This window comes from Phoxinus phoxinus (genome assembly GCF_949152265.1).
Source record: "Phoxinus phoxinus genome assembly, chromosome: 21".
Lineage (NCBI taxonomy): Eukaryota > Metazoa > Chordata > Actinopteri > Cypriniformes > Leuciscidae > Phoxinus > Phoxinus phoxinus.
This window is the reverse complement of record NC_136896.1, coordinates 21,894,781-21,910,052: the sequence shown is the minus strand read 5'-3', so window position 1 is coordinate 21,910,052 and position 15,272 is coordinate 21,894,781. Positions and strand designations below refer to the sequence as shown.

General features: G+C 35.9%; 1 protein-coding gene across 2 annotated transcripts in view; it reads left to right on the top strand.

Moving 5' to 3' along the window:
• drosha (drosha ribonuclease III) overlaps positions 1 to 15,272 on the top strand; it is a 38,834-nt gene that overhangs the window by 7,382 nt on the left and 16,180 nt on the right. The window contains exons 5-22 of one of the 2 annotated variants that reach the window (XM_079596015.1): positions 52 to 212; positions 1,306 to 1,386; positions 2,088 to 2,174; positions 2,805 to 2,891; positions 3,522 to 3,593; positions 3,846 to 3,927; positions 4,030 to 4,101; positions 6,909 to 7,078; positions 8,196 to 8,320; positions 8,957 to 9,056; positions 9,323 to 9,430; positions 10,069 to 10,176; positions 11,492 to 11,630; positions 11,713 to 11,773; positions 11,962 to 12,021; positions 12,271 to 12,370; positions 12,856 to 12,958; positions 14,710 to 14,780. In XM_079596015.1, coding sequence (XP_079452141.1) covers positions 52 to 212; positions 1,306 to 1,386; positions 2,088 to 2,174; positions 2,805 to 2,891; positions 3,522 to 3,593; positions 3,846 to 3,927; positions 4,030 to 4,101; positions 6,909 to 7,078; positions 8,196 to 8,320; positions 8,957 to 9,056; positions 9,323 to 9,430; positions 10,069 to 10,176; positions 11,492 to 11,630; positions 11,713 to 11,773; positions 11,962 to 12,021; positions 12,271 to 12,370; positions 12,856 to 12,958; positions 14,710 to 14,780 — 1,787 coding nt within the window. The remainder of the gene's footprint in view (positions 1 to 51; positions 213 to 1,305; positions 1,387 to 2,087; positions 2,175 to 2,804; positions 2,892 to 3,521; positions 3,594 to 3,845; positions 3,928 to 4,029; positions 4,102 to 6,908; positions 7,079 to 8,195; positions 8,321 to 8,956; positions 9,057 to 9,322; positions 9,431 to 10,068; positions 10,177 to 11,491; positions 11,631 to 11,712; positions 11,774 to 11,961; positions 12,022 to 12,270; positions 12,371 to 12,855; positions 12,959 to 14,709; positions 14,781 to 15,272) is intronic. The other variant, XM_079596016.1, reaches the window with a different exon arrangement.

Below are 15,272 nucleotides of genomic sequence, written 5' to 3'. Positions count from 1 at the left end.
ACAATCAAAAATGACATGCTGTAAACGATGATTGTCGGTTTGTTTTAAAAGAAGAGAGCTCCAGCGAATCAGAGTGTGAGTCTGATGGAGGTGGTAGCAGCTGCTCCAGTAGCTCTGACTCTGATGTGTTTGATGTCATCGCTGAGATCAAGAGGAAGAAAGCACACCCTGACCGCCTCCATGAAGAGCTGTGGTACAATGACCCCGGACAGGTATGCTTCACCTTCACTGCAGACTCTTTGCTGAGAAATTTTGGTTTTATGGTATGTTTTACTCAAATCCATTTTAAAGGGGTCATGAATTGAGAAATGTATCTTTTTGACATGTAAGAGGTCATTGTACTATAAAAATATCCTGTAAGTTTCAGAACTTCCTCGTAAGTCCAAAAACTTTTATTGAAACCAAGCTCCTAGAAGTAGACGTTAGAAGACGTTTTGCCAAGTTTTGGAATAACATAGTCTTTGCATTGCCCTTGTTGTGATTCGAACATTAAGAAAATGTTATAACTATGTAACAAGATATACACCATTCAATATTGTCTTTGTTGAAACACTAATATAATAACGACATTACAAATACTTAAATATAAATAAAGATGATTAATTACCAAGCTGTTGCAGACTGGAGTATCCTTAGAATTTGATCTGTAGGTTGATTAATTGGCTTCCAATTCAGGATCAGACTCTGGTAGTTGCCATTTTCCAAACAATTCCACGTGTAATGGTGGGAACTTTGAAAATAATTTTAATATGCATATATTATTGTTACCCAATCATAGCAGTGGGCGTTTACTTTCAAAACGTCAAATGCGGCATCAAAACGCAGGGTCAAAACCGAGATGGAGAATAGCATATTTCTTAAATTAGGATAAAAAAATAAAAATCTTGCTAACATTTATAAGTGGACCTCCAAAAACATTATAAGATTTAAAAAAAGATTCTGGTCATGACCCCTTTAAATAACTAAAACAAGACCATTCTGGACACTATAGGCCAGAAAATTAATCCAGAAATACCCATTTAAATTTTGGAATACCTGAACAAATTCTACTAATATTATATTTTTTATCAATATACACTTTTAACTGACTTGCTCTGCAAGGTTTTCTTTGAGCAATTGTACACATCTATGCCACATCCAGTGATGTTCACTCAGAACGTAAAGTAATCTAAAGAGTTCCTGAATTAACCACTAATTCTAAATTCATGATATTTGCTTAAGTATTGTTTAATGTAAGTGTATTTGTATGGTTCAAAATTAAGTTACATTTATTCTTATTTTCTTGATCATATGCTTAAATCTCAGATGAATGATGGACCATTATGCAAGTGCAGTGCCAAAGCCAGACGAACTGGAATTCGACACAGTATTTACCCTGGTGAACAGGTATACATGCCTTTATTGAGTCACCTCATCTGTTTTAAAAACCTAGTTTAGAAATCGGGTAGACGCTGTCATATGCTTTGAATGTTTCTGAAGTTTAGAATTAATAAGACAACAATATGGGTACAGGAGAGAAACTTTAGAAGCTTGTGCTGAGGAGTTAGAAAAAGATGTAATATTCTGAAACGATACAGTTGTGAAGCCTTAATATCCTTAATGATCTAGATTTTTACATGAATGGGCTAAATGATTGTTGGACTATGATGTACCTAGGATTGCGAGCACTTGGTTGTAAACATTCTCACATGTAGTACTTTTGTTGAACTCTTTAGTTCAGTTAGATAATCGGACACTACACTTATAAACTTAGCTGCATGATCGTAGCACATTGCAGCAAGAGTCGGATTTCACCAATGTTGTGTCAGTTTATTTGTAGGATACTTTTCTTTTGTCTGATCTTAGACGTTGTTGCCTTTGTTCATTTTCACTGGTGTGTAAAACAAATAAAATCATTTAGGGACTGTTCTCGTTTTATTTTAGATGTGTAGCTATATGAAGAATTTGACATGCATTTGCACAAAATAACTTTTAATGTAAATTCTAGACATAATGGTGACTTATCACAATTGTGCTGTTTTTAAATGTCAGTCATCTGTCTGGGATATCAAGCTGATTGGATTGGTGATTTTCTCTCTCTCTTACAGCTGGTGAAACAGTGTCGTCCGATGAATAACAATGCCGGCAAGCTGTTCCACTACAGAATAACCGTGTCCCCACCTACCAACTTCCTGGTAGGTTTCTGTGCTGTCTTCACCCAAAAATGAAAATTCTGTCCTGTCATTAATTACTTCCCTTCATGTCGTTCCAAACCCGTAAGGCCTTCGTTCATTTTCAGAACACGAATAAAGATATTGTTGATGAAATCCAAGTGCTTTCTGACACCCCATATACTGCAACTTTACAGATATCGTTAAAATAGTCCTTGTGACTTTGTGGTGTTGCATAAAAAAAGGATTCTTGTCACCTCATAAAATTAAGGTTGGACCACATGGACTATTTTAAAGATGTCTTTACAACCTTTCTGGGCCTTGAAAGTGGTGATAACGTTTCAGTGTATGTGGGGTAAAAACAATGGCGTGCACAGATCGGGGGAAATAGTGCGATACGACGGAAAAGGGCACTTTTGCTTTCACAAATAAAGGGGCAGGGGCTCAAGCCCCCCTGTGCTCACCACTGGGTCAGAAAGCTCTCTGGACAAAGGTCTTACGGGTTTGGAACGCCATGAGGGTGAGCAATTAAAATGACAGAATTTTCACTTTTGGGTGAACTGTCCCTTTAAACTAACAAATTCAATCAAAAAATTTTTTTTATGTTTTCATATTCTTTCTACCATTCAATGTAACTGTTGCTCTCTCTTTCAGACAGATAGACCCACGGTTATTGAGTATGATGATCACGAGTACCTGTTTGAGGGCTTTTCCTGCTTTTCTCACACACCACTTACTAATGTAAGCATACGACTGCTGCATAGTTGCGTTTAAACTATATAACTAGATAACCACATTATCTACTTACCGGTATGTGGTTTATGTAAAAAAAGTAATCTAACCTTGTCATTATATACACAAGGACAGCAGATGAGCCATGCTCTGACTGTTAGTATAGCAAACTCCACTTATAGAAATTACATCAGCAACACATAAGAAGTTTTTCTGCTTATAACTGTAGTCCAACAGCTAAAATAACTTGATGTTCTAGTTCATATCATTCACTCATCTAAATGATATTTCAAACTCGTATTACTTGTTTTCTTCTGTGGAGCACAAAAGACAATGTTTAGTAGAAGGTTTGCAGTGCTTTTTGGTTCTTGCATGCCTTGAAAATGTATTTTTCAGACATATGTGCACTGTGCAGTAGATAAACTTTTGTGAATGTCTCGCCTAATAGACTTACCTTGTGAGTACATTATTGGTGGGGTTTTTTTTTTGGGGAAGTGTGAAAAGGATGTTAAGTGGTAATTGACAACATTCCACAGATACTGTTATATATCATCAGTTGTATTTAAGTTTATAAACTCTTTATTTTGTTAATAAACGAATAAACAAATTGTTAATATACTGTTTTCCTCCCCGTTTTAGATCCCTTTGTGTCGGGTTATTCGCTTCAACATTGATTACACCATCCACTTTATAGAAGAGATGTCACCTGAGGTCTGTTACAAATGGTTATAATTTGCACTATTCATATATACAATTAACATTCTCATAATAACAAACACATCTTGACACTTTTAACTGTTAACAATTATTGAGAATTAATTTAGTCAATTTAATTTTCTTGCTGTCTTTACCAATCACTGTAATTAATATTATTTTGAGTGAAACTTTAGACATCTTGTTTGTTTCTAGCACATGCGAAGTGACCCAAATGCTCTGCTATTGTAATCTGTTGTGTTTGACCAGAACTACTGCGTTAAAGGCCTGGAGCTGTTTTCCTCATACCTCTTTAAAGACATCTTGGAGTTGTACGATTGGAACCTCACAGGTAACATGCACATGCACACACAGCTATACATAAACACATTATTGACCAGGGGTGCAAACTCTTGCCATATAGCCATAATAATATCGTTTTTCTGTCATACAGGTCCTGAAGAAAACGGCCCCACAGGTTGTCAGAAGTTTCATTTCATGCCACGGTTTGTTCGGTTCCTCCCGGGTGAGTTTTAAATGCCCTTCTCTCCATTTGATTGATTTTGCTTTGTGATTATGTCAGTCAAACAGCTTGTTAAAGTGAGCAAATACACTACAGCTGAAAGTGAACATTTCCTCATATGCAGATGCATAATGATTGGTAGATGGCTGATTTAAAAGTCTTAAAGAACAAAATGTAATTTTTCTAACCATTTAAAAGACATTTACTTGATTGATTTTTATTTATTATTACTGGCATTCTTTAAAAAAAATGTTTTTATCATTTCTTTGTCAACTTATGACTTAAATGAAATGACTAATGACAGAAGCAATGTAAAGCTGCTATCCACTTTGTAAAATAAATGCTTCTTTTTATATCAGATAAAATTTTACTAAAGTTTTTGTGTAAAAATGTTATTAATTTAATGATAACCCTACAAAGCAGACTATCATATATTATACATTTCTAAGGCCTCTAAATTCTCAACATGTTCTACTACAAAACAATCTACTACATGCCTTCTGTTGTCTGACTGATAGCAAAAAAAACTTTTGTATAATTATAAAAATCTATTTTTGCTGTGAAATCTTTACTGATATTTATAAAGTAATCAAGAATATATTTGATAATTTTAGTATTATTTCAAGAGGAACACATACTAAACTGAATTAACTTGGATTTACTTGATTATCCATACATCGGTTTTAGAAAAATCATTTTAAATTTTAAGTGTCAAATATAATACAACAGGCTTTTGAGGAATGTTCAATCATAATTGAATTGCATTGCATTATAAAAAAAATGGGGCTAGTCCTTTGATATGCCCCATCCCACTTTGTTTTAATAGGTAATATCAACACAATAAGGAAAACACTTTATTAAAAAAAAAATGGAAGCCACTTCAAGAGTGTCACAACTGTCAATTGGGAGAAGTTGGATCTAATAAAAACGAATAAATACAAGAAGCAAACAACCAAATTGTTTGTTTTTTTCAGTAGAGATGCACCGATTTCAATTTTCTAGGCCGATTCCGATTTTTCATCAAGTTTGACCTGCCGATACCGATTTTAGCCGATTCCGATTTTATTTTTTCTAACCACTTTACAACACACACAAATGTTTTTTGTCTATGTTTTCTTTAATAGAACATTTTGCATAGAATATAGAACATTCAAATAATTACTCCCGGTGTGGGAAATTCACACACATTAAAGTGAAGTGTGTTATGAAAAAAAAACATTTCCTTCTTTTCACATCCAATACCCCCCACCCCCACCCACATGTCCAGCCAGGCTAAACAAGCGCTCACTGTCGACGCTTGTACAAGGTGCAGAGAGGTAAGCTCGGGCAAGTGCAGGGAAACGATCTTTGTTGATCTTCCAGTAGATCAATGCATTTTCACTTCTGCCGATGGGCGCCTCTGACAGGTAGTTCTGTACCTGCACAGACAAGGGGCTGGCCAGTTGAACGACAGTTTCACATAGCAAACGTGAGAGGCGTGTGAACGACCCTTTCACACTGTAAACGAGCGGCGCGTGAACGACAGTTTCACATGGCAAACGTGAGAGGTGCGTGAACGACCGTGAGTGGCGCGTCAGCGTAAATGCATCATCACAGCAGCTGCAGCCGCCGGAGTATTACTGGAAGCGTTTGTAGTACAGCGTCACAGCAGCTGCTACAAAAGTCTCGGCGCCGAAACCCGCGATTCACTGCTGCTCACGCGACGTTCCTGCTTGAAGCTCGCGCGCTTCTCTTTGACTGGTTTTAAAAATCGGCATTGGTCAGAGTGATCGGCCGGTCACCGATTACGGCCGATCACGTGAAAATCCGGTCACCAGCCGATCAATCGGTGCATCCCTATTTTTTAGTAAGATCTGGCAACACAAATGAGTCGAGGCTCGTACCCCTTTCTCTGTAATTTTCTTGCACCACACATACAGAAGAGAGACACATCTCTGATGTGCTTTTAAATACGTCATTAACAACTACCGGTAGTTGTTCAGTCCGGTTCTGCTGTATATGCATACATACATATAAATCCGGATAAATCCGGTATCTGGTTTATATGCATACACTGCATATAAATTTTGTTGTGGATGTTACGACCTGAATTTTTTTGGGAGTTAATTCAGTTGTAGAATATGGTTGTGACTCCCGTGAATTACTGAACTGTGTGTACAGAACAGGCTGTAGCTCGAAAAGTGAATTGACAACTGAATGTGTACGTGGCCTAAATCACAGACAGTGATTTATACCAAGTGGGACCTAAAGCAGTAAACGATACAAGTGGCCCAGAAATCTTAGTGATTTATAAAAGAAATAGTTACGTATGACTCTTACTTGCATGGAACACAAAAGGAGATAATCTAATGAATGGCCAGTTGGGTGAAGTGTCAGCAAAAAAAGTTGTTGGTGAAAGTTAATTTAAAGTTGTAAACCAAACTATATTTAAGTAGTTTTACAGTAAAATCATAGTGGTGGAGATTAACCTTTAAGGGTGGTTTGAAACTGCCATTGAACACCAGAAGAAGAATATGATGAAACGTGAATGTGGTGATAAATTTTTTTGACATGGTATATAGTAATTTGATCAAGATTCTTGTGTAACCACCGATGAGCTTTTATACAAATGAAACCCACTTTTTTTTATTAAAACTCCCATGAAGAAATTTGGTTGCTAATTCAGCTTAATATGTGCATGTCCACACAAGGTGTTTTAAAATATTTGTTTATGGCCCGAGCACCAATGGTGTGAGGGAGTGAATTGCTCCGTTTATTATAAAATTATAATCCATTTTACAGTGGTTTCCCTGTCTGCTCATGTGTGTCAGATGGAGGAAAAGAGGTGCTGTCAATGCACCAGGTGCTGCTGTATTTGCTGCGCAGCAGCACGGCTCTGGTTCCCGAAGAGGAGATCGCAAATATGCTACAGTGGGAGGAGCTGGAGTGGCAGAAATATGCTGAGGAGTGCAAGGGCATGATTGTCACCAACCCTGGCATGGTAATACACATTTACACAAACATGCATGATGTCAAGTCAGGAGCAGACTGAATATTTAAATGCCTCTGTGAGATAATGGCACAGAGGAAGTCAATGAACCTTTTTTCAATGTGATGAAACATTATGGAATAAAATAAGAAATGAGTGAGATGCGTCTCTGAATAGAGTCTTTCTACACTGATATCAATAGCTAAAAACTTTCTGCTAAAAAGATTCTTCGTGTCAAAAGTGTGCATTAATGCCCATCCACTTTTTCAGTTTAGTTGGTCTGGGAAATATATTTTTCCATAGGGATCTTAAAAGTCTTTTGGTGTGTCTCAATCAGCTCCCTAGTTCAGTAGTCAGGGCACTGATTATGGTGTCGGACATTTTAAGGGCTGTGTCAATCGCAAAATCCTACCAGTGCACTGAAACTTTCGCTCCTAAAAAGTCCCACAATGCACCCTGAAAACGATGTCACTATGTTCCCCCTTAATGGAAGTTGCACACATAATGACACGCGAAAGATGTTTTTTAAAATACAAACCATTATTTAATTATGTTTCAGCATAAACATACACCGCTAGACAAGTAATGAACATAATCTAGCTAACACGTAGCAAAGTATTTATCATATTGTACTTTAAATAGCATTAAAAAAATAATGTCAGAAAGATCTCAGTTCTGCTATTGTTTATAAATACCAGTAGTGATGTTGTACATGGAGGACATTGTCATGTCGCGGGAAATAGTCACTGAGGTCCCAATGTGTAGTGAGTGAGTCAGCGTCTTATATTGTCCTTACCAGTGCCCGAATTCGTGAACACGACGATATACTGATTCATGACCTAGGAAGCTATGGACCTGATTGAAGCGTTATGAGCTATGAACCAAGCCAACCAGCAAAGAGGTGAAAAAAGTAATACAAAATAACTACTTCAGTGAAGGAATTAACTACAACCCCACGCATTGCAAATGCTAATCGAGTGGAAACTGATGGTGACATTTTCATGGGAGAAGCAGTTTACCAGCAAGGCTCTTTTGGCGCAATTTGCAACCCGACTCTTGCCGTCAATAAGTTAAATACCGCTGTCATGTCTTTTAATGTGTTTTTATGTGTGTGCTTATACTCAAACAGAAACCCAGCTCTGTGAGGATTGACCAGTTAGACCGCGAGCAGTTCAACTCGAGTGTCATCACTTTCCCCATCATTGTGCACTTTGGTATCCGACCTGCTCAGCTTAGCTATGCCGGAGACCCACAGTAAGTGTGACCAGACTGAAATAAATAAATAAAACGCATGCATGGATGAATCGTTCACAATAAGATCAATAACATGAATTTAGAAAATAGATTAAATTTCGTTTCATGGCAACTTCAAGGGTGTTCACACTTGGGCATAATCTTTACAAGAACCAGCTCAAACCTCTTTCAGTTCAGGGGGGGAAGGGAAGAGTTAAAAAAAATATTGAGTTATCCACATTCCAAGTGTTTTTGACCCATTCAGTATGATTATAAGATCATTTTTTTATAAGATGTTGCTCAATTTATAATATGTATATTGCTTTTGTGATGATGCTATTCTGTAAAGTAAAAGAGTGTTTAGGAAAATAATTTATTTTGCAGTACAACTGTAAAATTACAATACTAATATTTAAATAAAATCTTCAAGCTTTTATTTTGGTGAAAAACTACAGGGAGCCCTTAAAGATTTTCTTTTGTTGGCAACAAGTTTATAAATGCCTTTCATTACAAGTATTGTAATGTATTAGTATTAGTTTGAATTCTATATATGGGCTTGGCTCTTTTTTTGCCCAGGAGTGTCATGAATAATGATTTTTATAATAATATAATGATGAAATAGATTAAATACTGCAGATAATACTGCTTTCATTGCAGGTATCAAAAGTTGTGGAAGAGTTACGTGAAATTGCGGCACTTGCTGGCCAACAGCCCGAAGGTTAAACAAATTGACAAACAGAAGTTAACACAAAGGGAGGTAAGTGTTTGCATGTGCTGTTTATGTATTTAGAAATAGCTAATGTGACAGACGCATTAAAATTATAAATATGGCCACGATGGAAGGGTAGCATGATTAACTTTTTTTATATAGAAATTCTTTAAAATAAAAATACCACATCAAGGCTGTGCATTAAGTATAAGAGCTATTTGAAGAGTGGCAATAGTTTTTAGTCCAGAAGTTTGGGGAAGTGTAAGTACGTTGTCTTAATGGTGTGAATACTGTGTCCAAAAACTGATTTACAGGAAGCTCTGCAGAAGATCAGGCAGAAGAATACGATGAGAAGGGAGGTCACAGTGGAGCTCAGCAGTCAGAGTTTCTGGAAGACTGGTATTCGCTCTGATGTCTGCCAGGTATACACACACACACAGTGTGTGAACTAGGGATGTCAAAATTAAACTTTGTTTTCAAATGTGCAAGTTTATGTGCAGAAAAATCAGTGTATTCAAATCTCTTGCTTTTTTTTTCTTCACATTTTGTTCTGTAGCAGCTCTATGCTAAAATGCTTTACATTAGTATTATTTCACTTCACATGGAGTGTAGATCGGCAAAATAGCAAAATGTAAAAAAATGGTGGTTCCTGAATAAGTTCACTAAGTCACTTTACTCATTATTGTGCTTATCTCAAAATTAAAACGCGTTTTAGAAAACTCTAATATCTATATCAATATCAATAAAATCTATAGGACAACTACTTGATTGGCATATCATTGCAATTGCGGACTGTATAATAAATATGCATGAGAAAAGACAAATGATTCATCATTCAAATCTTTGTAATTGAGTTATCTGTGAATTATGCAATATTTAAATTGGTGTACTAAATATTTAAATCAAAGCACATAAATATTTGTGTCCATATTAGAATATTTATTATATTTTATTAATCTGTTGTATTGTAGATATTTAATGTGTTCTGTAAAACACTTTTTCTCACACCTGCTGTTGTCTTAGGAGTGTTCAAAGAACTTAGGTTTTGCTTGTTTTGCAGCACGCCATGATGCTTCCAGTTCTCACCCATCACATCCGCTACCACCAGTGCCTGATGCATTTGGACAAGCTGATCGGTTACATGTTCAAGGAACGATGCTTGCTACAGGTGAGAGAAAGTGTAAAGAATTTTGTAGGGTTGTTTTTCTTCCTGTAATATTGTGTGTTTTTAGCATGTCCAGGAAAATGTCATAGTTCTTGGGCATTATATCCTTTTAAAAATGGTGCTTATGGTACGTTTACATGACAACGATGTACTAAAAGTGGAAACATTTTTCCTTTGTGTTTTTTCACATACAGACGACAATGTTGTCAAAATGATAAAAACAGTGTAGTATGCATGCCAGGCCTGTATTGGAATTAAGTAGTTCACTCTGTGAAGAAGCTACGCACATATAGACTAAACGCATTATATGTATGCGCGTGACATCCCCGTTTTCTCAAATTCACGATTTTGTAGTTTACAATAATGGTGTCGTTTTTAAAAACTTGCCCTTTGAACTACGTTTTCAAAAGTTTGCATTTTCAGGCCCTCAAAACACTGTTGTGGTGTATATGAATAGCCTAAACACATACAAATTTCTGTTTTTATTTGAAAATGGTGGTTTTGTAAATGGCCCCTTAGATATCAAACCTGAAATTACTTGAAAACATGTAAGAAATCAGCTTGGGGGAATTAAGGCTACATCTACATTATTTCGGATACCGGTACATTTGAAAAATGCGTTTACGTTTAAAAACGTTCTCTGTCCATACCAGTGTTTTCCGGCGTTTTCCAAAAGAGGATCCAAAAACAAGTTGACTGTTAAAAAGACGAGCCAAACATCAGTTAACAAATAAATATTCATAAAATATTAAATTTGTTACTGCGTTCTTATAGTAATTTTGGAATAAATGTAAAAAATGCTAAGAAATTACTAACTTGATGAGAAATAAACGTTTAATAAGTATAACATTACATTAGCAATGTTAAAATACAAAACAGTACTATATTTGCTGTTTTCTTGATAGTGTTGATAGACTATAAAGGAAATATAAACTAAAATGCTTATTTGAGTTGTTTTACCTGAAAGAAACTTGTACTGACATCTTAAAATATGTCCGTGTCATTGTTTTGTCTCAAGATCGGTAATGGTTTTTTCTAAGGCTAATTGAACAAAGGCCTAATCTTGGCTTAATCTGAGCCCGGTCTGTGAAACCGGCCCTATGTCTTTGAACTAAACACCCAACAACGTGTTAAGAACTGAAAACTGATCTGCAGGATCAATGTAATTACAACTATGTGTTGGCATGTAGCCTTGCTTTAAAGTGTTTAATGGTCATAAAAGTGAATTAGCATAGTGTGTTCAACAGCCAGTGCTGTGAGTCACATTGTGTATAATCATTCTCACTTTGATTCTCTTTTGCTTTTCTTTCTTGCTAAGTTGGCAATGACTCACCCCAGTCATCATCTTAATTTTGGGATGAATCCTGACCATGCTCGCAACTCTCTGTCCAACTGTGGCATACGCCAGCCCAAATATGGAGACCGGAAAGTGCATCATATGTACATGAGGAAAAAAGGTTTGCAAATCTCTCTGTTCATGTATGTGAGAGCTTTTTTTTAAGTCCTACTCTGCTGATGGTTCTGTCCCTATTCCATTAGGAATCAACACCTTAATCAATATTATGTCACGATTGGGCCAGGATGACCCATCACCCTCCAGGTTTGTGGTTTATTTTAATTTTATTATTATTAAAAAAAATGTGTGTGGAAGTAATTTATTTGTTGTAACTGTACATTTAGTGTTCATTTATGAAAAATCAAATGTTTACATTTTATCCATAAAAAAAGGCAGTGTAACCATTATAACAACTGGATTTTGTAAAGGTGCAATCTGTCTCTCTTTAACAGAATCAATCACAATGAGCGGTTAGAGTTTCTTGGTGATGCAGTTGTTGAGTTCCTGACCAGGTGAGACCTTTCACCATTGCTGAATCACCATTGAGGAGATCCCCCCTTCCATATGTGAAGCGCTTTGAGGTCCCAAAAAAAGCGCTATATAAATTATTATATCTGTCGCTATATAGAGCATGTCCCACTGAGTTTAGCTTTTGAAGTTTCCTTATGATTTCAGAGCTGTTGCACAGATTGCAATCGCAATCTGTTGTTCTCTCAAGCTTTCGTTACTTTCTACTAACTTAAGCTTACTTTCTTTTCCAGTGTGCATCTCTACTACCTGTTCCCAAGTCTGGAGGAGGGAGGACTCGCCACTTATCGCACAGCAATCGTTCAGAATCAGCATCTTGCTATGCTTGCTAAGGTGACTGTTTACTAGATGTTCAAAGCTTTGCTTTTGGAAAGAAAGTGTTATACGTGTGTCAGTTAAGCCTCTCTCAAAAAATACACACTGTAAGGCCTGGTTTCACAGACAGGGTTGAGATTAAGGCAGGATTAGACCTTAGTTCAATTAGCTGTTATTAACGTGCCTTAAAGAACATTACTGAGGTGCATCTTGAGACAATAATGGCACTGACATATTTTAAGATATCTCAGTTAGGGATGCACCAAATTAAAAATTCTGGGCAGAAACCGCAAAATCTGGATTTCTTGGCCGAGAACCGAAATCAAAACTGAAAATGCTTTTTTTTTATTAGCTGATTTTTGTATAATTGTATTAATGTTAGACTTTTTAATGAAATTCAATAATTGTTATACATTTTAATCGGAGGGCACACTTTATGTTGGTTTAGCACATAGTTTCATATTTGCGTTTATTTAATCTTTATCATTGTTTTGGATCCCCAGAAATTGGAGTTGGATCGGTTCATGTTATATGCTCACGGCCCTGACCTTTGCCGAGAGTCAGACCTCCGACATGCTATGGCAAACTGTTTTGAAGCCCTGATAGGTAAGTGTTTTCTCATGCATGTCTGTCTTTATTTCATACTGTATTTCAACACACTGAGGTCCAAAATGTTGCTTTTGACATGAAGTCACTGAAAGCACTTGATGTGCTTGTTTAAGAAAGTTAGTGCCGCGGATGTGCGCCGGCTATAAGGAGGACGCAGGCGAGGATGAGAAGTTTTTCTCTTACAGTTTTTCCTTGCATTGTTGTTTGTATAGAGTTGTCTCTGTAATATTTATTAATATTACAGCTCACTGTCTCTCCACTGGTCACTCTGTGAATATGGAAAACGGCAGCCAAGTTAGTCAAAGAACTACCAGTATGTGAAATTTGTGCAGAATTGTGACGAATGTTGATCTAGAGTCGCATGAATTCCGTGAATATGACTTCTCTGCCTGAAGACGCATTGCAAAACATCAGACCTGTATCTGATTTAGGACCCCATATAGAAGTGACCCAAATCAGAATTGAAAAGATCAGATTCATATGGTTTGTGCTGTTAAAAAAAACTCTGAGCAAAAGAATCTGACTTGGGACACTTTTGCCTGCAGTCTGAATGTAGATTTCAGTTCATGGAGCTGTTACCTAATACCCTGACCCTGATCATTCGAATCAGGTGTGTTAAATAAGAGACATACGAAATGTTCAGAGCTGTTGGTCCCCAGAACCAGGATTGAAACCCACTTTACTGGTGGATGATTGAAGTGCCAGCTAGATAGGTCGAGAAAATATAACAACAAAGTCACGACTGATTATATCACAGCCTACATATTTCCACTGAAACCTGATGGGAACTTATAATATAATGTTGTCCTATTAGTAGTAGCAGACTTTTCTTCTATAAATGATTAATTATTCATTACAGCAAATGTGGTATTTAATTTAAGCCTAAAAGTTGTAGTAACCCTTTACAGTAATGTTGAACTTGTTAACATTTGTTTATGCATAGGCTTATTTCTTAACATTACTAGGTGTATATGTTAGTTAGGTTAACAACACTTCTTGGTTTAATTTGTATTCTACATATTATATATATACACAGAACAGAATAACTCCTGTGTAAGTTTGGATGAGTGAGAGACAGTCTATTGAATTCATCTGTTTGAAGAGGTCATTTCCAGAGCAAACAAATATTCACTTTTCACAAAATTAAAATAATGTAGCTTTTATATCTATACTTTATAAAAGTTTTTCAAATCATTTGTCTTATGATTGTTTTGTGTTCACCAAGACTATTTATTTGGTTTAAATAGCCAAAACAGTATTTTTGTAAACAGTAAAATATTTCAATACAAAGCTACTCCAGTTTTCAGTCACATGATCCTTCAGAAAACATTCTAATATCAGATCTAATACATTCTAAAACTTTATAAAATCAAATCTGATTTGCTACCCATAATTTTACTAGTTTCACAGTTAAAAGAATGGTTGTACTACTTCACGAAGGATGTTTGTTTTCTTTTTTCTTTTTTTATGATAATTTATTTGAAATAGAAATCTTAACATCATAAGTGTCTCTGTTCACTTTAATCAATTTAATGTGTCCTTGCTGAATAAATGTATAATTTCTTTAAAACAAATTTATAGAGATCCCAAACTTTTGAACGGTAGTGTATTTGTTTAATTTTTGTTCGAGTAAACGTGAACTCTCTTTGATCTTAAATTTGATTTGCTTTAGCACAAAATGAGACTTTTTTTTTTGTTATTCAGTATTTCTTCTGTTATTTTTATTTTTTTTATATATTTTTTTTAAGGGGCCGTTTACCTAGAAGGTGGTTTAAAGGAAGCCAAACTACTCTTTGGGAGACTGCTGTTCAACAGTGAGGTGAGTTTTTTGTGTGTATGTGTTTGTAGGTCTAAACATGGTTTGCATTAATAACAAACATTTGTAAACTTGGATTTATGTAGTTTTGGTTTGAACATTGGGGGGTTGAAGTGTGAACCATTTAACAGGGTCCCAGGGCATGCTCCCTTGTGAGGTTTATTTGTTTGTTTTTGCAAAATGGTCCACACATGGGAAGTTGGTTGATAACATAACTGCAATAAAGTAATAGCCTATAGTTAACAATGTCTTTATTACAAAGGGCCATGGGAAGTCAAACTATCGTTACTTAAAATGTTCTTCTTATACTGAACAAGTTAATTTCCGTCATCTCTTGGGATATCTGAAAGCAGGTTTTTCCTAATATCTTGTATTAGCAGGACACATATTGTACACATGGGGAAAACCAATTGTTTAGTCAATCATTCAAGAAGGTCCATACTTTAAAGCTTTTGATTCTTGATTCTAACTTGTACTTGGCCTTGTGAAAAAGTA